The sequence below is a fragment of the Drosophila subpulchrella genome, chromosome 3L (genome assembly GCF_014743375.2).
Source record: "Drosophila subpulchrella strain 33 F10 #4 breed RU33 chromosome 3L, RU_Dsub_v1.1 Primary Assembly, whole genome shotgun sequence".
In the NCBI taxonomy this organism is placed as follows: domain Eukaryota; kingdom Metazoa; phylum Arthropoda; class Insecta; order Diptera; family Drosophilidae; genus Drosophila; species Drosophila subpulchrella.
This window is the reverse complement of record NC_050612.1, coordinates 18767234-18789396: the sequence shown is the minus strand read 5'-3', so window position 1 is coordinate 18789396 and position 22163 is coordinate 18767234. Positions and strand designations below refer to the sequence as shown.

The following is a 22163-nucleotide window of genomic DNA, read 5'->3' as shown; positions in this document are numbered from 1 at the left end:
CAGAAAAAATGTGCGAAAAATATTTGGGGATGACCGAATTAGTTGATTTTGGGCCTCATTAGGATGACCCATAGAAACACCCACCCACTTTGCACTCATTTATTATGAGCATATAATGTCAGCTGTATTAAAAGTCATTTGGTCAGCTATTTCGGGGAAATTATGCACCCAAAAAAGAGTTGACCGTAAACTAGTTTCTGGCTCTCTGGCCAGCTGCATATTAAAGTTGTTCAAGCACCAGATTTGCATATTTTAACAAAAACATGCAGACGAAAAATGTGGAGTAATCAACTTTGAACTACATAAATTTACGCTTAACATTTCCTACACAGCAATCTATTTCATTGGGAGCTCACAAATAAAATCACGAACGTAATTTAAAATGCAAAATCAATGGGAAATAAATGCGCATAACGTTTAGCGTAATTACGGATCGGCAGCCAATGCAAATCCTCCAAATGAATCCATGTAAACATGCATCTATAGACAGGGGAATGTTTCCCTTGATAAGCGGTCAAAGTGAATTTTTATATAAATTTATTGCTAAGGTTAATTGGGTGCTGATGTCGGTGCGAAGCGATGACATAATGATCTGCCTTTATATGAAGACAGACAATTTAATCTCTATACATTTCTGGTTTCACCTATCGCAGATTCCTCAGAAATCATGCATATTCTTAAGCATCGTCGATCAACAATGATTAATTTTAATGTTGGACTTTATTTTCAGGTGATAAACAACATTGCTAATTTGCATGGTGGACTTTTATTTAAACCCTCTTTGCATATATTTTAAATTAAATATTTTGCGATTGGGTTGGCAAAAGTTCGAGGACGGATAACCATTTATCAATGGATTATTTATTTGTTTTGCCAAAAAATCATTTCTTATATTTCTTATATCTAGTATACAAATATGAGGTGTTGCTGCAGAACATGGCTCTATTTTTATGCAAGTCACATGTGATTTAGGCTAATTATACTAAGCCCCAAATGAGTTGGGCTTATCAGCGGATTTCCATTTCCTCCGAGCGTTTTTTGCCACAGATACAATCTTCCACTTCGTTAATGTCCGCAGCCTGCCATGGCATAACTTTTATTTGCAGGCCATTAAACATTTAGGACCACACCCCTTAATGTCACTAAAAGCGCTGTTTGGCCGGCAGGGGGAGCTTTGCATAAATCGATCTGGGGTCCGAGGTCTGAGGTCTGAGCCTGTCTCCGGCTATTTACTTATTTATCACAATGACCCAGCCCTATTCCCAGACCCTATGCCCTATTCCTTCGCGGAGACCAGACCACACACAGCGTAATAGTTCCCGAGTTGGTATATTTTTTTTGCAGTCCTCGGGCTGCTCCTCCATTATGCCGCTGTTTGCCTTGATAATGTTTCCAGGGGTAAGGGAACTCCTCAACTTGGTCAAGACATCGCTGCCTTTTTGTCATTTCAGTTGTGTTTACTAAGCGGAAACAAGAAAGAATAAATATATATGGTAGAGGGTATTTATATATATATTTGCACACCTCCCCCAGTGGCCGAAAAGAAGGCCTACTTTTCTGACTCCTGACTCACTGCTCCTAAGCAAATAACTTATTTATGGGCTTGTTTACTTGTTCCGGCTCGGGATCTGCGTCGGCTTCTTTTGTCATGTTTGCCAAGGGCTTAGTAGGTGGCAGTTCTCGAATTCGCTTTATAAATAAGAAATCAATTGATTTTATTTACAACTCTTAAGGCGCTTAGCCACTCGGGCTTTGCGGAAATTGAACCACTCTATGATAAAGTCGATTCCGCATAAATATTGTTTCTGCGAACCAAGAATCACAAGCTGCTCTTTCGCTTTAATAAAACTGTTTACTTTCGTTCGTTTCTGCTGCATTTGCAAACGCAGTTCCCATTGAGTAATCAAATGTCGGCTGGGTGAAAATGTTTACGCCGGTTTTCTGGGAATAACTGTTGGCAAGTGTTGCAAATTTATCTGCAGATCTGCAGGGCCATGCAAATTTTTCGTTTTTATTTGCCAAGTTTAGGTTCAGTGCCACAAAAGAGGGCGAAAGGGAAAGGGGCCGGGAGTTTTCCATTAGCAAATGCAACCACAAAAGCTCGGCTGTATCTCGCCTGCCCTATATCTACATCTCTCGCCTGTTCTCGGGGTCTCTCGCTCTACTAATTCCGAACCGATAATTTGCACTTAACTGCCAGAGTTTCTGGCTGGGTCCTCGTTCCGGGTTTCAGTTACTTTCATACCAAATTCCCTTTCATAAAACATTTTTTCCTTATTTTCCCTTTTTTTTTGCCTGTTACGCTGACAATTTCTGGCAAAAAGTTCGTGTTCGACGGGTTAACATTATGTGCTTTCTGGATCGAGATGATGGTATTCGAGGGTTACAAACGTCCCAATGATGAAAGCCGCCCATCAGGCGGAGCGTGAATCGAAGTTAAAGTTGGCCTTTCTTAATATTCACTTTGGTTACTGATGGAAACGGGACAGGAAATGCGAACACAGCTAGGATTTCCAGGGCCATCCTGCTCGATTTTGGCCCTGACACCGTACATAAGTTATTATTTGCTCAGACAATTGCGGAGTGTTCGGGGCACAGGATGTGGAGCTCCTCCAGCTCCAGTTTGCCACTCAATTGACGCTCGATGCAGACCGTCGCCCATCCCACAGAATTTCCCCCGGGCTGTTGTCGACCTGCCAAGTGTTGTCGTGTTGACTCGGTTCCCCAAACTGACTTTATCCCCCACTCCGACTCCATTTTCCTCGCTCCTTTTTGGTATATCTTCTCCTTTTCCATCTTAGTTTTCCACTTGATAGTTCCCTCAAGTCCAGAGGGCTGCTCTTAGTCGATTTTATGTATAATTTTTACTCACAGAGTGAAAACACAAAATGAATAATAATAATTCTAAGTTTGGATAAGACCAAAAAAGTTTTATATTGTTTAAAATTGGGTTCCTTTACTTCATATTTAAACAGCGAAATTATTTTGCTCAAAGTCTTTCGTAATTAGAATTTTCAAATGTTTTTCTCTCTGCACAAATAAAGCTTCAATCATTTCCAACTTCTCAATTCCAGCCACATTTTGCATTGCTGTTCCCTAGAATCAAACTTTGTTTATTTTTTGTTTTTTCAAAGGACACTCCCCCTTTTTTAAGGTTTAAATAATGGTTACTTTTCGATTCCAGGCCATAATTCAAAGGCAAACGGCAGAAATCGAAGTTTGAGGAGGGGGAATGGGCAAATGTATCTGGCTGGCCAAGTATCTAAGCCAGCAAAGTGCTGTCCAAGGCCGGAGGGAAGTTGTATCTGCTAGTTGCTCGAACTATCTGTATCTGTCGGTTTTGTTCGCTCTTTCGAGTGGCGCTACGTTGACCATTTTTGGGTGGCCCCGCCAACGTTGAGCGGCTGGAGTTTCGGAGTTGGGGGCCATAGATTCTATGGAATGGAAGCTGCCAGCACGCGTTGATGCCGTTGTTGTCTGTGCGCCATAAAAAGTCAGACAAGTTCCAGGGCGACGCGTTGCCATTGCAACTCCGGATGGCTTTTTGCGGTGTTCTGCTTCTCCGGCTTGTCAAACGTAGCTGTTAGATACAATTACAGTTAGCTGCAGATAGCCGGAGTAGCTATGCGAACGGCGGCACTCGTTTGAAGTCCGCTTCACCGCCTCCAGGTATGTATCTTCATCTTCATCTTCATCTTCATCTCCACCATCGCCATCATCTCGCATCTCCATCTTTGCCTTAGTCATGTGCGGTCGCCAATGTTATCGGATACCACTCGAGACTTTCTGATTTCCATTGTCTCAAGTGCCAAGATTTCTGCTCTACTCTGGTCGCAGATATATCTGCATCTGGGCATGTGGAATTCGCTACATATCTAAATGGCCGAGAGGCGTGTGAATCATCGGATATGGTCGTACTGCCACTGGCAACTGGCCATTAAAGCGCGACAAGTGTTCGAGGACGGTGGAAAATTGCATAATTGCCATGTTGGGGATAATTGCCGCCAATGAATCATCATCCCACAGATCCCCCGGACTTGAAATCAAAATACGTAGATGCGGGAAACTGGTTGCGGATAAATGGGATGCGATCAAAGGGGAGGTTCCCATTTTTGGCATAATTGTTGGATCGAATGTTTAGCGAAGACATACGAAAAGTTAAGGATTTATTTTTCATGCTTGCGTGTTTCATATAAAAGTAGGTTGCTAAATAATGGCAGTATAGTTATTTTTTAAATTATGACTACAGAAGTTAGTTAAATTCCTTAAGTAAAATCTCTACTCAAATTTAAGTATTAAATATTATTTTTTAATTATGGTATGTACCAAACAAACGGTTCTTAATGTATCCCTAGTGCAGATTTAAACTCTGTTCTATTCTTTTCTTTTAGGTTAGGCTACCAAAAGCGCTTGGGTAAACATGAACCAAACTGAAACAAACTAACCACCCAGGATACGCATAGCCTCCCCAGCAAGCGCCCAGAAAAGCAATTAAAGATAAAAGTCCTGCAGAGGGCGAAGGAAAAGCAAAGTCACTTGAAAAGGGATGACCAGCACGTGTTAAGCTTATTAGGAGCCTTGATTTCTTTCGGAACATCGAGCTTCCCTAGACCTTCCGCTCCAACTCTTTGCAGCCAAAAATCAAGACATAAGTCCCGAACTCAAAACACACAGCTTGGCAGCAGAAATGGCAACAACTAATAACCAATAAAAAGTCTTAAGCCGTCTTAAGCTCATAAATGTTATTTTCAAATACAAATATAACCATGCCAGAGCTGTGGCCTGAGGTCAAAAGGGCGGGTAGCTCGTTCTAGGGCCATAAAATAATCCAACTACGTGTGAGTGTAAGTGTAAGTTCCTCCGAAAGGCAAGCCATTCGAGTTGAAAAGCTCTTTTAATAAGCATTTTGGCCAGACTCGAGGAAAATAAAAATAAAATAAAGCCTTGCACTCGAGCGAGCGGCAACAAGTGGAAACGAGGGGCCCGATGGGCTGATGGAGTGTGGCAGGGTTAAGGAGAAACCACTTCAGCTGATGTTTGAGTGAATGAAGTCGAAAGATGAGCAGCCCGAGCTTCAGCCAATGATTGGCAGGAGAAAGAGTCGGCTGTAGCGGTAAGAGACGGCGAGTGTGAGAGAGAGAGGGGATAACGCCGCAGAACAGGCTGTAAAATAGAGCAACAGTCGGCGGCAACAGTTGTTGCCTCAGAGCTGCGGTCATGTTGCATGTTTAAGATGACAGACTGGCTGCCAGGCAACGGGGGTTTGCTCAAAAGTTCCGAAAAATGGGAAACATTTTAAATATGATCTCAAGCCTTTAATGGCTAATATGGTTATATAATTTAATGTATTTCAATATGAAGCCAATATGAGAAGCCGAACAAAAAGTCTTTAGTAAAGTAAAGTTCCAACTAGGGCTAAAAAAAGTATTTTAGGCAAAAGGATCTGGAATATTTGACAATGATGGAAAAATATTTTAAACAAATACAACTGGTTCTTAAAATAAATTCTTCTTTTAAATCTGTCTTTAGAAGAGCCTTCAGAAAGCAAGATTATTTTAATTAAAGAAGAAAAACTTTTATTATCAATAAAAATATTATTTCTTGAATATCAGTATTTGTGGTATTTACTGCAAATTCTAGACACCTAAAATTGGAAATCCGAAAGGTATGCTTGTCCTTCGAAGTTCCTGTTTATAAGAGTTATTAATAACAGACCTTAATTCCGTATCTAGAACTCGTGGAGCCACCCGTTTATCAATTTAACTCACGGCTGGCAGACAGGCCGTCAGAGCTGAGGAGTCAGGCCAGGCCGGCTGGCAAAACGCTGCAATGCAGTTGAACTTTTAATTTGATGAATGATATACATTTGTCTCGAGTGCGAGGCAACCCCCCTGTGGCCGCCCCGCATTTCAAGACCCTCTTTCTTTAGCCCTCTCGCAGGCCTTGGTCTGCCACAGAGATTGCCGCAAGTCGGCTCGGCCGGTAATTGTTGTGGATTGCAGCTGGAGGAGAGGACAGAGTCCATGGAGTCCGAAGACCGAAGACCGATCGCCTGGAAATATTTGCACAGACAAGTCGAGACCCTCGTAAAGCCACCCTCCACACGGCCCCTCCACACACATGCTGCTCTTTTCTCTCTCCGCTGATCTGGATCTCGACTCGACTTGGGCCATATAATTTTGCTTAGCTGCAATTATGAGATGTGCCGGGCTGATCTTGAACCGAACGAGCAAGAAGAATCCCCAGAAGAGGGGTGCACACATGCAGAGAAGAGGCGGCAGCAGAAGCCGAAGAAACCTGAACTTCACCGGAAGCTTCGTCTTCTGTGCGCCGGTCTTTTGTGAATCAAAAGCAGAGCAGAGCTGGCAGCAAAAAATATAAAAAAAGTATAACTCGTTCTTACGGTTATCTGTTGGTTTTACAAGTGCCTCGAGTGCTGCAGAAGAATCTCCCCTGCACCATTCTTCATGCGTCTGGCAGATGCCAACATCCAACATCCTTAATTATGACAATCATCTCAGCTTGATGTTCATTTCTTGACTTGGTTTTCTTTTCCGCGGCTGCTGATCTCCGATCCAGATCGGTTATATCCGCGAGTGTGTGTGTTGGTATGGGGTCACTTCTCGATATAATCGACATGGGAGAGGGAAGGCAAAAGATCGCAGTAAGAGATCTTTGGCACAGTTTTCGAAAACACTTCGGTATGCCGTGCTCTGGGGGTTGATTTAGTGCAAGGATGGGAACCAAGTGGGGGAGATCAGTCCGTCGAAGGTAGGGAGCGTGAGAGCTTTATTCTCTGGGAGATGGTATTATTATGACGATTCCGGGTGACTTGGATCGGTTGGAAATTATGGTCGCAATGGGCTGATCGCGGAAGATATAATTATGGCCAGGGGATATTTTACTAATTCTGTATTTCCCTTTTTGGTTAGGGTATGCAATTATTAAGTATTATGATCTGAGGGATTTTCTTGAAATGTATTTCTCAAACGAATAAATAATATTAATTAAATTTAAGATAAAACCTAACTTGATAATATTGTTATTAATATTTAAATATTTAATATTATTTACCATCTAGCCATGAACTCCCAACTTTTCTCTTGAAAACCCTGAAATATATCAGTGTTATAGGTTATTTTAATGCTATCAAACCTACAATCCAACCCGATCTCTGACCCCTGACTCGACCAGAATTTTCTAACCGATCACTTTCGCTGTTGGGCCAGCAAGACCCCAATTACACAACCGGCTGATTGATTATGCGGCAAGAGCAGCGACAGCTGCGCAATTAAAAGCTCAGCTTTCACCCTAAGGCCAGTTTCCAGTGGCCGGTTGCCGGCCACTAATTACTTTCACTGGTCCAGGGCCCGTCATCAAATCCAACTTGCAAATAAGCCAAGTCAAAGTCAGAGGCGCAGTTACAACTCGAGCACGCAGCCGGACTTTGGTTATCATCGTCATCATCATCGCAGGGGGCCAAAAGGTTAATATGGCAATTAGCCAACTTTACCAAAAGAAAGCCGGGGCAGAAAAAAAAGCAGCCAAACTCTCTGACAATTAACAGACCCATGGCTTTCGCAGCTCGTAGATGCGATAACTTTCAAATGCGATTAGGGTCGATGAGCTGCCAACTGAATCCAAATCGACAGGTTCTAACAAATGATGATTCTCTTTTCGATTCTGTTGTGTTTTCTTTCATTTCTTTATTGTATCCACTGAGGATGAGCCGTTGAGAAGCTGAGAATGGATGCCGGCATCCAGCAGATACTTTTGAAAGTATCTCAACAGGTTCACGCCTCTATCGAAATCTCAGACACACATTAAATGTAATTTTCGGACGAAAAAAGCGGAGGGAGCGGACGGAGGCCGAAAGAAAACCTTTCAAGCCCGATCCACTTGTAAGTGGTACATCAGAAATTTCCAACAGTTTTTCAAGTGTTTATGATTTGGGGAGTGAGGGGCATGGGTTTTGGCGTGATTACCGCAAGTAAACTATCTCTCGCAGCTGGATGTTTTTGAGGGAACGAGCTGCCGGTTTTTATTTCTCTGTGTCGGTGTCGGTTTTTGTTTTCCCTTTTGTTTTCTCCTTTTTTTTATGAAGATGAATTTCTTTTTTATGAGTGATTTAGACGTGACTGCCGTTCAGTACCCCCTGCCGTTTTGTAGCTCCAATTACCTCGAATCTCGGCCGATTGATTCAGCCGCGCCGAAGCGAGTTCAATATCAAGGCGAGTTCAGCTCCAGTAAGCCCACAAGCTAATCCAAAACTGAGCGCCTTTTGTCATAAGCCCTGACAATGCGTCATCATCGATTTACCTTCAAACGACCCAAGCTCAAAAAAAATAAAAGATATACAGAACCAATGACAAATCCGTTCAACAAGTGGCTCTTCAGCAGATCTCTCTGAAGAGTTGCTACACCTGTCGAGGGCTTCTGCTTACATCAATGCCAGCCTCCAAATCTTTATCTGCGGCTCATCAAGCGGATCGCATTTGCATACAATTCCCATCGATGCGTATTTCCTATATATATCATTTTCCCTATCGCCGGTGACAATCCGGTGGGCATAAATCAGGGGGCCGCATCTTGGCTTAGATCTCCAGTATATAAATTTAAATTAGCCTGTTCAACTTTTACCCCAGTCTGGCGGGCAGGTGATTTAGCACTCGGAATATGCCAAGAATCGCTTTGCAGGTGTTTCAATGCCAAAACGAGTTTACATGCGACTTGACTTATTTGCCTGCTAATTTCTGGTTATTTATGCGACCGAAGCCGTTGGAAAAAGTCAAACAATAGACGGCTCTTTGGCCTTTGGGTGGGGCTCCAAGTTGGTCTGCGGATTTGTTTATTTTTCTGTGAGCGTGCTTTTGGGGCTGCCTTTTTGTGGGTCCATTGTTTGGCTGACAACATGACAATTACACGTAAAGAATTTCCAAAAAACAAATTGCGTTGTCAGCTTTTGGTTGGAAGTAATCAGCATGGCAAATTATGGAATTATATCCACCTGAAATCGAGCGACTCAAGGTCGCGGCTATAATTCATTCAGTTAGGCAAGTGCAAGTTTTACGTCTAAGGTGAGCTCAGCCAAAAACAAAAAAAATTAAAAAACAAATAAGAAATAATAACATTTTGATTATTACGATGATGTCAGAAAATTATTCGGACGTCTTAGCAAAGATGCAAAAAGTTGTTAAGGGGAAAATATAATTTTGCAAATATTTTTGGATATGCAATTACGAGTTTTTTAATTTAATTAATATGATATAAGGAGGTGATCTCAGGCTCATACTTTGTACGCTACTAGAAGTACAACCAATGACTCTGGCTGTTTTTTCTCCATTTGATATTACTTTGTTACTTTGTGGTTGCATCCATGAGATACTTTTTAGACCGAGTGGCTTTTAGCCCCGGGATTTCCAGCGACGGAATCCTCTCAACAGACTACAAAGGATACTCCAAAAGTTGACGGCGGCTGTTTCGGTATTTTTAAAGGAAAAACTTGGATGAGAGGAAAGGCCTGTTTGTTATTTACCGACAACTTTATGGCCACATGTCGACGACAACAACAACGGCGAATTGTCATCATAAACAATGTGAGCAAGGCTAAAAAAAAAATCCACGAATTTGTTGCTTAAATTTCTGCCTCTCGTTGTTTTCCTTTTATTTTTTTTGCTTTTTTTGGCGCGCATGTGTGAAAAATAAGCAAGTTTCCCGAGCTGGGCCCCCGCCCAAGTAATGTGGGGGGTGTGGTCGTCAGCTCCAGCGACATCCACGAATTTTTTCCATTTGGATTTTTCTTCATTTTTTCTGTTTGCGGGGAAAAGCGCCGCCACGGCGTCTATTTAATGAAGTGCCAGAGCGCCGACGATTTTTGGGGACGGACGCGGCTCGACATTTTTTGTGTGCGGCGAGGATAGTGTGAATTTTCACATCAAGTACGCTGCAGTTTTCAGCTGGCTGGCATAAAGCGATTGCACCGAGTTGAGCCGAGCTGAGCCAAGTTGAGTTATCTCGTGTGCTGAAGGTGCCAACGGCCGGGGTGACAGGTGGGTGGAGGTTTACTTGATTTAAGTACGGATTGAATGGGGTTAGCGCTGGGTTTGTGTTCGAGACAAGCCACGTTTAGTGGTGCTTAAGAGACGGGTTTAAAGCACTTGCATACAAAGAAGATTGCCCAATAACAGAGGTATTATGTCTTAATTACTTCAGGTATTTTAGTGGGTTTTAAAATATGTATTGAAAGCTGTTAGCATTCACAATATATACCTAAAATTCATTTGAAGTTATAGTTTTTAATAATGAGAATGATAGAAAATTACTTAAAAATTCTTTACTAGATATTTCCCAACATTACTAGATCTCATAGTGGCCAAGATCTTTAAGAACCCTCAAAAATAGATCGAAATGCGCACCAACAGGCTGACACATGTGCGAGATCATGCCGCCTTAACCTAAGCCCCCGTTGTAAAGCTCTTTAATCCAACATATCGATTCGACTAGAGGGCCATTCATCCGAGCACTTACCCGCTAACACATGTGTATCCAATCACTCTCTGGCCCACTGACGTTCTGCCGGTATAATCTGTAATGAAGAGCAAACATATAAATTTAATAAGCTGTCACATAAATTCTCCGCTCTCTCATGAGCACTTAAATCTATATACTATACTACCCAGCCCCGAAAAATCATTCGGGCTGAACACTAAATTAGATAGAGAGTCAGCGAAAAAAATTGGGAACCTAAAAATAGTGGACAACCAAAACAGAGGCGGTGGCATCTCTGAAACAAATTAAATCCACTTAAAAACTGTTGCCAATGGCAGAATGAAAATGTTTTGGCATCTGTTTCGATTTAAAGGATTGAGTGGAAATTGAATACTTTCCCAAGAACGCTGACTAAGTGAAAACTAATAGACGAGAAAACGCAATCGAAAAAAAAGGGGAAAACAGGCCAACTTTCACTGGAAACTGTAACAAGAAACTTGAAATGACTTTTTGAACTGTGAACCATGAACATGGAGTTATCGAGGGCCCCGAAGTGCCACGGATTGGAGTGTTTGGATTGTGTGTTCGGCCAGACGCATCATAAATATTTGAAATGTGTCTCCGTAACTGACACGATGATGGTTCCATCGGGGGATCTTCGGAAGAGCCAGCATGCCACATGGCAGCAACACAACATTTTGACACACTTAAGTGTCGGACAGCCCCCATCATCAGCGGTCTGATCACCGACGATCCAAGCCGATCCGATCCTCGGCTGCCTCGCGGCGAAGATGTGCGACAATAAATTTGGAAATTATGAACATAATTCTTCATTAACAGCGCCTCCGTATTGCCATTGATAAATTGGAAAATGCGATAGAGCAGAGGCGGCTGGGCTCCCCAGCGATTTTCTTCCCTTCCGAAACTGAATCTGAATACGAAACGAAAGTGAAATGTGAACTGCCCACATTTGCTTTCGTTTCATGCGGCCAGCTGGTGGGTTGGCTGGTGGAAATCGGAGCTCCGGGCTTTGGGATCGGGACTGGGACCAATGGCCAGTGATAAATTGGCGATATTACGGCAGCAGATTATTCAAATTTCTGCCCGTGGGCGTTAACCCACAAAAAGGCATTTGAAGAATGCCAAACCAGGCCAGAGATAGACCCATTTCGGATAGTGCCCGGCGATTGTTTGGCATTCAAATTGAAATAACGTGATTTTTGTGGTCCACTGGCCGTTGGTCGATGTTTCAGGGTGGGTGGTTGACATAGATTTCCCCCTTTGTATAGCTATTGTTTTGCGGTTTTGCGCAGATTTCTGGGCTTGACTCTGAATCGAACGCACTTTTTCTCTCTATTATTTAGTGGGCGTTGGCGCGACTTTCTGGCAATTTAGTGGGCTTTTTGTTACAGTATTTGCCTGAGGGAATTAAATGGCATTGGCCACCGCTTCATTTTTTAAAGTTGTAATACCATAGGGAATCAATATCGCTTAGTAACACAACCAACAGCCAAACATATTTTTTCCGGCAAAACCTTTATATATGAAACATTGAAAATACCTATTTTTACTATCATATGCATATTTAACATGAAATATTAAACAAAATTTAGTTGGGCTCAAACTACACTACACTTATTTGTGTTAGAGTAAAATGTTTAGAACATAGCGTTTTATTTTAAAGGTTTAAAGTATGGTTAATAATTTAGTAATTAAATAAAAACTTTGTATTGCTTTAAAAAAAAAAAAAAATTTGTTACATCTCTCCCCGACGGGGAATTGAACCCCGGTCTCCCGCGTGACAGGCGGGGATACTAACCACTATACTATCGAGGATGTTGATTTCAGTGCGCCCAAATGTATTCATAGCTCTGAGTACAGTTCTTATCTGAATGGCGAGCAGTCAAAATGAGAACATAAATATTTATAGAAAAACTGACCAATTTAAGTCGCGCGTTCGCCTCTCGCCAGATACAAGTTTAAACAATTTAATTTACAGAATTTGTTGTAATTACTGATCCGGATTTTTCACATATTTTATACATTTTTCACCGCAATCAATTGATTTTAATGCGTTTGCAGCATAGCAATCGTGGCTGCTCCACTTTGCGGGGCATACCAGATCTCGTTCTCTCTTTTTTTCTGGGGCCCCAGAGACCAGCCGTGAAATGCGGCCGGGAGTGGGTCTGTCCCACAGCGGTTTCGAAACCATTCCCACCTCACAACAGCCGCCAGGTGAGCCGCCAGGTGAGCCACCCCTTCACTCCACACCACTGCAATCCGCGTGCAACGCGTTCGGCTTTCACAGCCCAATTCACTTGCCGCAAAAACCGCAAGGTGCGTTGTTATAGTTGCTCAAAAGCATTCAAAGCGAAAAGTGCCTGCACAAATAAAAAAAAACAAAGGAAAAGCAATTACGCAAGCAAAATGGGTTGCAACGCGATCTATTTTGCTATCTCTATGAAAAAAGGGGATCAATAAAAAATACTACAAATATATTTTTCAATTTTTGTTTGCTCTTAAATGGTATACAAATTTAACTCAGCTACAAAAAAATGTGTAAATAAAATAACACCTAATAGCCAAAATTGAATAGCACATGTGACAATAAGATGGTAGATAAAATAATTTTAACAAATATAATGTAACGCTTAAAGCATAATGTTTTGATAATCTTTGTTTCATAAAGAATTCGTTGCAATGAAAAAAAAACCTAAGTAATTTGTTTGCGAAGTTAAAATATTAGTTTGTGTGTAAAATTAATCCAATGTTATGAGGATGTTGTGACTTTTTCGACATTCATGAACTAAGAAATGAGAACTATGTGATTGGTTCGACATTAAAATAATAATAATGTCGAAAAAATCATAGAATCCACATTTCATAAGCGTTATATTAATGTAAATAGTTATTATTCCAACTAAATATACCATAATTTCTTAATTTTTTCTCCCTTGCTTCAACCATCAACCATACAGATACTTAAAAATTCCCATGTTCAAATTCCTTTTGGTACAGAAAACTTCAAATTCCGCATCTTTCAGTTCTTAAAAAGTGAAAACACCCCCATTTATGCAACGAAGAATATGCGTGATCTGTGGCGAGGCGCCGCCGTTGAAGGACGCGAAGGGCAACGAGGCGTTTGCGTATCCCAAAACGGAGGAGGAGGCCAGGATCTGGCAGGCCAGCATGGCCGCCAAGAACTGCTGCCTGGAGAGCATCCAGAACCAGTGCTGCGTCTGCGTGCAGCACATCCCCGACTTTGTGAAGCGGGCCAAGAAGATCGGGAGGCGGCAGCGGAACCTCGAGCGGGAAAAGGAGCTGCGCCGCGAGAAGAGGGCGGAAGAGGAGGCGGCTACCGGCTGCCAGTGTCCCGACGATCGAGAACCCGGTCCGGAACGACCCTCGGTCAATGTGCTCCTCCTCAACGGAGCCTCACTGCCCACGTACTGCGGCAAGGGACAGTCGTGCGTGAATCTGCGACCACTGCCATCGGAAGACGGCGACTCCGAGTTGAAGATAACCAAGCGGCTGAATCCCACGGACTCGGACACGGAGATCTTTGTGCAGGAGTCGGAGTTTAAGGACGCGGGCGGTACCTTTCCCGACATCGATGGCACCGAGGTCACCGTTCTACGCACGCCCATGCAGGAGGAGGAGAAACTGCAGCATCATGGGCATGAGCTGCATGAGGCGGAACAGGAGCAGGGCCCGAGTGTCAGGTGGGTGAAGTTGGCGGGTTAATGTCCAGATATATATTCCACATTCTCCACATTCAGGAGGCGGCGCGACAGCTGCCTGCCCGGCTGCACGGATGTCCTTCTCCTGGGCCGCGGCCACCATCCCACGGACGAGTGTCCCTGCCAGTGTGACCAGTGCTCGAAGCCCTCCGGCTTGGCCAAGGATGAGCCCTGCTGCCAGCCGGAATGCTGCCCGGTGGAACACAAGGAGTACTTCACCCAGCCACCCTGCGGATGTGAGTGTGAGCAGCAGGTGCGCCGGGAGCTGACCAAGGTCATCAAGACGCAGGGCAAGAGGATTCGGGAGTTGGAGGACATACTCTGCCGGCAGAACAGCCTGCGCACCTGTCTGCAGCGGAAGTTGGATGAGTTGTACTGCGAGTTCGGGCGTCTCGATGAGGATGAGGAGAACAGATCGCGACTAACATGCCGGGGAGGTGCCCCCGATTGTATCGGTATGATGAAGCCGGTTCCGGTCCCTCCTCCACCTCCCCCACCACCAGAGGAACCTCCACCGCCGCCTCGAAGACGATTTAGCCGACGCTTAACCCTCCAGAAGGCCAATCGGGAGATGGCTCTGCCCCAGAAGGAGGAGCCAAAGGTGGAGCCGAGGGCGGAGGGGGAACGGGTCCATTGGTTTTCGGAGAGAAACGACCAGACCGTGGACTTCACCCATCGACCCCAGTGGGTCAATGTGCCGGATGAGGAGGATATTGAGTCGGAGAGCAGGATAGCGATTCGCTTTGGCAAGAACAACACCTACTTGGTCTCCAACAAGAAATCAACCCACTCCACATTGTCCAATTCGCAGACCAACTCTGATTACGCCATTGCCAACAGATCCCGTACTTGATGTGCCCTCCGTATACCCGTATACCCATTCCCCCGTACTTATAGCACCCCCACTTTGGCATCTCCCTGTCCTGTGCAATCATGCAAATAAAAATATATTCTTTTTTCCGGCTCTGTGCAAATGTTTTTAACCCAAATATTTTGTAGACATGCAACATTTATGTAGACAGGCTGCAAACAATTTGCAGCTGACTGAGCGACAGAGCACTGAAAAAATCCTGTTTTCGCTTGCACTGCCACAACAGTTCTATAAAAGTCATTTTCATAGTCCATTTCCGTTTTTTCACCCTTTAAAATGTTGCCAGTTGGTTCTTGCCTCAATAACCGAAATCAATATTTTAAATATGGAAATAGTGATATGGATAATGTTGAGTTTTGGCTTTTTCTTGATAAATGATCTGAGCGAAACTATGGTAACAGATAAAAATGATAGTCTGGGCAGGACTTAAAATACAAAACTGTATAATAACCATATAACCAAAAATAAAAACAGAATTTTAACAGTGACAATACTACTATATTAAATTATCATATCAGTATCATATCAACTTATCATTATAGTATCATTAAATTTATTTATTTGGCAAAAGTTAATAAACTCACAAAAAAATGCCATTATTTATTCTTTTTCAAACTTGTCGTTTCGGTTAGTAATATGTTTTATACTTTTATTATTATTTTTTTCAGGTAAAACGTAATACTTCCAGTGACACGGATGAAGAAGCAATGGTGGAGAACTGAGACCCACTCCCAAGTTCAATGCGAACCACTCGAACACCCCTCGAAAGCGACAGCTGCGTGCAAATTGTTGCCATTTTATGGCATTTCGGTGCAAACGAATGCAGCTGTCCTCCCCCAACCCCCCTTCATCACCATAACCCACCCCCAACTCAAAATGCACCCCCTGCAATTTAGGGAGCAATTTTCGCTTACTATTCTAAATGTTCATAAACACATTAAAATGATAATTAAAAGAAAATTTCGCTCTCTTTTCATTTTTCGCACATCAGCGGCAAAGTTAATGCTGCAATGTTGCATCTGCATTATTTATTTATTATGTATGCAAATGCATTTAATTGCATGGCGGAGGGAGAGAGAGACAGAAGAGGGGAGATGGAGGGAGACAGACAGAGGCAGCGGAGCTGCAGGCGAAGCACCGTCAAACAATTTGCATATTTTAGCATGTAATGAAATTTGTAATAATTCTGCAATTAATTGCGTACGTGTCCTTGTTTATAGCCCACGTAGCAGTCGGACGGGCGGAGTCCAGTTTCATTTTCATTTTCGGTGTGTGTGGGTTTTTGCCTTTTCGCCTCCAGGGCCATGAAAACACAGAGTGAAGTACTACACTGTGCTGGGCATTAATGTTTGCGTTTTCGGGGAATAAATAATGTGGAATATGCATATACAGCCAGATATGAGCAAATATGTGTGCTTACTTTATTTAAGCATTGGTGGTACTCGTTAGTCATGGCTTAAATCGTCATATTTTAAGTTTTAAGTTGCTTTAAGTGGGGGATCGTATAAGCTTATTTAAGCCAAGGGATACTTATAGGAATGTATAATATTTTAATGATTTTAACTTAATTTAAATTAAACTCTTTAAACCTAATCGTTTTTATGGGTAGCATCTTTATTATAATAAGTCTTAAACTATGTGACTATAAGACTTTTTAAAAGGACCTCTTTCGCCTCTTATGTTTTTCAAAATATCTTAAATAAGAAAAGACATTTTTACGGGATCCCTGTTTATTAGAATAACTCTTATATTATGGGTCTAATGGGTTAGGAGTAAAAAATAATATTATCACCTATTACTAAAAACGTTTCCTATTTTAAATAATTTTGAAATATTTTAAACTCCTCAAAAGGTTTACATTCCCCCTAAAGTTTTTAAAAATAATCTTAAATAAACAAAGCCTTTCCAATGGTTTCCATCTTTATTATAATAAGTCTTAAATTATGTGACTAATAAGAAGGAGTAAAAAATATTTCAATCACCTTTAAAAAAAAAAAATTGCTTTATATTTTAACTTTTTGAACTCTTTAAAAGGTCTAGAATCGCCCTCAATGTTTTTAAAAAATGTGCTAAATAAACAAAGCCATTTCAATTGATCCTCGCAATGTTTCATTTCGCAACTTCTCTCGAAATTGCCACATTTTAGGACCCGTACCCGAACCCCGACCCCCGACTTTGACCTGCACTTGAAAGCGGGCATAACAAAGCAATCCACCCCTGGAATTCTCGAAAGTCCTTCATTGGCGGCGGCTGCTTTACAATTTGCATGTTTACAAGTAAATTTCCAACATGAATATTTATTTATTCTGCCATTGCAACGCAGCAAATGGAGTTGTTGTGTGCCGTGTTGTGGCAGTGCATTGTTGTTGTTAGCGGCTGTTGATGTTGATGGGTTGTATACCTTTGGCTAGGTGTTCGACATGGTCTTGTTGTTTTAATCCCTGTGCCGCCCCCGTGGAAATCCGCCCACCCCTGCTGGATTTTCAATAACAAGCTGCCAGGTCCATTGCCATTGTTCTTGTTGTTGGTCACTTTGTTGTTTGTTTTTAATTGTTTTGCATGTTTTCATTTCATTTGCAGTCGTCCCCCGGCGAAAAAGGGATAAAAATCGGGTTGCGGGGCAATCGACACCGTCATTATGGCGAGAATAACAACAAATATTTATGCTGATTTATATGCTACTTGGGCGCATAAAAGTGTATTTAAATGCGAAGACATCGGGCGCAGACAGACAGCCGTGTTGCATTGCCTATCTAGCAGATACATTCTTTGATTTTCATTTCGATTTGATGTTTTTCAATTATGCTAAGGGTCCTGCCACTCGGGCATTTCCATCCCTCCCCCCCAAAAACATCATTTTGTTTTTACTTCTAGCTGTTTTTTCGGCAGTTTTCCTGTTTGTTTATTCTGCAATTGTCTGGACTGGCAGACAGACAATAGATTTCAAGGATGGTTTCATTTCAGCTGCGTCCATTTCTGTTTCATTTTCATTCTCCTTTTACGGCTTGCAATAATCATTTGGTGGGAAAAAGGAAGCGGAAGTACAAAAGCGAGGAGCGAGCGAAACGGAAGCGAGCTAAAAAGGAAAAGTGCCAAAAGGAAGGTCTCATAAAATTAGTAGCAATGACTTTAAAACGCCATGTTTTCCAGAGCCCCGCCCCTCGATTCATTGAATCCATTCTTTCCTTTTTTTCTCTGTTCTTTGATGATGATTTTTCATTAGTTTCGCGCCGTTTGAGGCCGCCAATTAAAAAAGAAAGAGACAGAGGCCAATATTGGAAAAATATCCCCACACACATTTATAGAAAAAGATACAGATACAGTGCACAGAGAAATTTTTTTGTATTTTTAATGAAAAACATTTAATACAAAACTTTTCAAAGTAATAAATGCTTTTAAGTACTTCAGCTAAAACCATTTAATCAATTTTTTAAAAATTTTCCATTTCATTTCCTAAATTAATTGACTTTTTTATATCCCTCATATTACATCAGTAAAAACAGGCGTTATATGATCAATGTTTCTCCACAGGGCTTTCTAAAAACATAACATATTTTTTCTAAATATGGGTATTACATTAATATTTTTAGTTTTTACTGTGTACAAATAGACACGCCGTCATGATGATAAATGAGCTGTGCTGAACAGAAATGCGTGCTAAATGTTATAATTGCCGCCATTCATTGGGGCCTTAGGATCGAGGCGAAAATAAGGGAACGAGGCATGTGCAAAACATTTGAAACGCTTTGAATTAGCGGCAATTTCGTTAATTTAAAAGGTTAAACATATTGGTTGAATTCAGTGGAATATCGAAGTCAAACGAGCGGCATGACAGACATTAAGTTGAGAGCCCTCGACATCTTAAAGTTTATGTTATGCCTGGCGAATAATTTAAATTCAGTCATAAATTTCCTCATAATTTGGCAATTTCCAGCACTCTTCCCATTGAGTTTCCTGCCCCGTTTGCGCAAGCAAAATAAATGCCATTTAGAGTTTTTCCCCACCCATCGTCATATTTATCTGGCAGTGCGAAATTGCGCAACAAAAATATGTGTATCATGGAAACAGAGCGAAAATAAACCCTTGAGAGGAAAATAGACGGAGACCCTGAAGGATTCGCACACAGAACAATAAGGACAAGGCCGGCCGAACGGAACTCAAGAGCAGGCAGGATAATAGTCAATAAAATATTTGCACGAACCAAAAACCATTCGAGCGCATCTCGGGACTCTTATTTCAATACAATTCCGCAGATAGATGCGGAGGGCATACTGCTGCTGCAAAAAAGGGGGCCCCGGCATTGAAATAACATTTGGCGAATACAAAAAGCTCCTGAAGTGCATCCCAAAGAAAGATGACAGCCGAGTAGAATTTAACAAAAATAAAAGCAAATACAGGTCTTGCGTCGAGAGAAAAGTGGCAAAAAGCTAGAGAAAAAAAAGGGAAAACAATTTTCAATGTTTTTACTTCTAGCTGAAGACGACTTTTTCAATGCCACTGGGTGGGTGGCCCAAGTTACTTGAGACTTTTGGTCACAAAAATTTTTACCCATGACTGGACGGCAGTGGCGGCAAAAAGTGTTCGACCTTTGCAGCAAAACAAAGCAGGAAATGGCTGCCAGGATATTGACAATGGCGGCCATGGCCGCTGTGCATCCAGCGTGAAACGCGACAACCCTGGCCGGCGCACAAAGCGAGATAAAAAGAGTTCCCATTCCCATTTAGGGTGCATCCCTAAGCCAGGGAAAAGTTTCAAATTTACTTCCCCCACTTGTGGATCCTTCACTTAGTGGACCACCCTTTAAACACTTGAGCTACTTAAGGACATTTTAGTTAAATTTTATGTCGATTTTCGCTGGTCTCAGATTTCAGTTTGCCAATCTATTGAAATTGCGGTCGAGCATCGGGTGAAAAAAGGTCAAACCCATTAAATTTATAATGCGATTGGGGTAGAAGAAACCCAGTAAGGACGAAATGGGCGTGGCCGTTGATTCTCTGTGTGTGTGTGTGTGTTCGTGGGAGAGGGCCTTAAGTAGGTCAGTTTTGTCTGTCATAAAATGCAATTGGAGCGCATTAAAGTGCCCCGCGACTCGCAAGTGAAATGTCAAGTTGTAAATAAGCAGGACAGCAGAGGGGGCGATGAGGTGGGTGAAGGCCGAAGGGGCGTGGCAGGCCAAAGGATCCCACAAAAGTCCTGCGATGGGCGTTGTCGTCAAGTGTCGAAATGACCTAAAAGGTTTGACGTTTGATATCTGCGCTGAAGTCACTTGAGATGTGCCAGCAGGAGGTCATAAAAGTGGAAAGGTTAAACTTGTATTTTTCGCGTGGATGAATATTTAACTATCATGGCACTATATTATATTCAGGGATTTGAATTTGTTACATCGAATATGTTGTAAAATATAAGTAAATACTGATTGATTTTTTTTATAAATGTTAGGAACTATTTTAAAAAACATGAGCAATAACTACTTATTATAAAAATAAACTTTAAGGAAATACTTTTTATGGTTCTTACATATTTATAATTATTTTTTACATATAATATTTATTTCCAAGACTTCAATGTTTTTTTTTCTATGTGAAAAAACATTAAAAATAATTTGTAGTTTTAACAAATTTAAAAAAATTTTATTTATGAACACATTTTAAATAAGTTCCAAGACTTCAATGTGTTTTGCAGAAATCTGCTTGAACAACAAGAATACTCCCCAGATACTTGCTGTAAAATCATTCGAATCAGTTATCTGCTCGCTGTCCGCACTATCTGCACTTACTTTTCCCCGACACTTTCGGGCCTTTGTTACTATGCAAATGGGTAAACATTTTGGCTTAAAAGCTTTGTTACGACCTCCGCCGAAAAGCATCGCGTTTTTGGTCTAGACGTCTGTTCAGCCACTTCAATTTGGCCCAAACCGAAAGGCGGCGGAATCCGATTCCGACCAGGGGGAGTGGCAGCCCCCTTGAGTTGCGAATACGACTACGGCCATGAGCCCGGGACCCTCCCCTCATAATTGATATTCATATGCAGCGCGGATGCCGTTTGCTTGCATCTCATTAGTGGCAGTCGCTGAATGCCGCATTCATCCTCGTATGTACCTGGATCTTATAAATAAGCACATAATCAGGCGACAAACGCGGCTGTGGCTGCCACGTGCATAAATAAATAAATAATTTGCCACAATTACCATAACTCGGGCTGACATCTCCACTAGGCACAAACGGGCGGACCTTCGCCAAAGTGTTATGACTAACTTGGCTCTTTCCTACGGATGGAGCTCTTGAGTTCCCCAGTTCTCCGGTTTCCCAGCTGATGATGATGATGTCAGTCGCCAGGCAGCAGTGGCAGCAGTCAATAAACATAAATATCGGACTGAAGATGTGCTCGTGGAGCATCGTTAAGTGTTTGGCTTTATGGCCAAAACGGGCGAGAGACTTCGCGGCCCGGCTTGGACTTTAATTAGCGCCCGGCCTGACAATTAAATAATATTTTCGCCAACTCACAGCTCGGCGATCCCCACGCTTCCCCCATCTGTGAAGCCGCCGACTTGTTAACTCGCTGCCTGACAGTCTGCCAACAAGTTTTAATTACAAGCCAAACGACAGAGCAAAAATAAAAATAAAAAACACTGGAAAAAGACGAGTAGGAAACGGGTAAATGATTATGTCTAGGCTGTGGAATACCCTGCTTGTAAAATAAATAAGCAAATTATAAATTTTCTTTAATTTTTTTAAAATAAATGGGACAAGCCTACATTTTTAATGGATATTTTGGAACCATTTATATACAGAAAATATAAACATTACATTCTGGTTTTGCTCTAAAAATTGTCTTAAGTTTTTGGATTATCAAATAATATTTTATTATTAAATAACATCATATGGCAAATGTTAAAAAAGAATTGCTCGGAGATTTTACCACTGAACTGCTATTTTATACCATACATTTTCAGACTCCACTGCGTTTAATGCGATCGTTATTATTAATAGGAAAGCAAGGAAATAATAATGAAAATGGTTATCACAATTATAACTCATGTTATATGGTAAATTGCGTTTAAAGTA

General features: G+C 41.8%; 2 protein-coding genes and 1 non-coding gene across 3 annotated transcripts in view; 1 reads left to right on the top strand and 2 right to left on the bottom strand.

Moving 5' to 3' along the window:
* The window catches only part of LOC119552868 (protein slit), a 54040-nt gene that overhangs the window by 19503 nt on the left and 12374 nt on the right, over window positions 1-22163 (bottom strand). Inside the window, exon 3 of the mRNA XM_037862763.1 lies at window positions 10528-10585. The gene's annotated coding sequence lies outside the window, so the exon portion shown is untranslated. The remainder of the gene's footprint in view (window positions 1-10527; window positions 10586-22163) is intronic.
* On the bottom strand, window positions 12253-12324 carry Trnad-guc. Its single transcript has one exon. It is a non-coding gene; the product is annotated as a tRNA-Asp (tRNA).
* LOC119552869 lies at window positions 13455-15185 on the top strand. The gene is made up of 2 exons (XM_037862765.1): window positions 13455-14210; window positions 14268-15185. The coding sequence occupies exons 1-2, from the start codon at window positions 13561-13563 to the stop codon at window positions 15079-15081; spliced, it is 1464 nt and encodes a 487-aa protein (XP_037718693.1). The 5' UTR covers window positions 13455-13560; the 3' UTR covers window positions 15082-15185.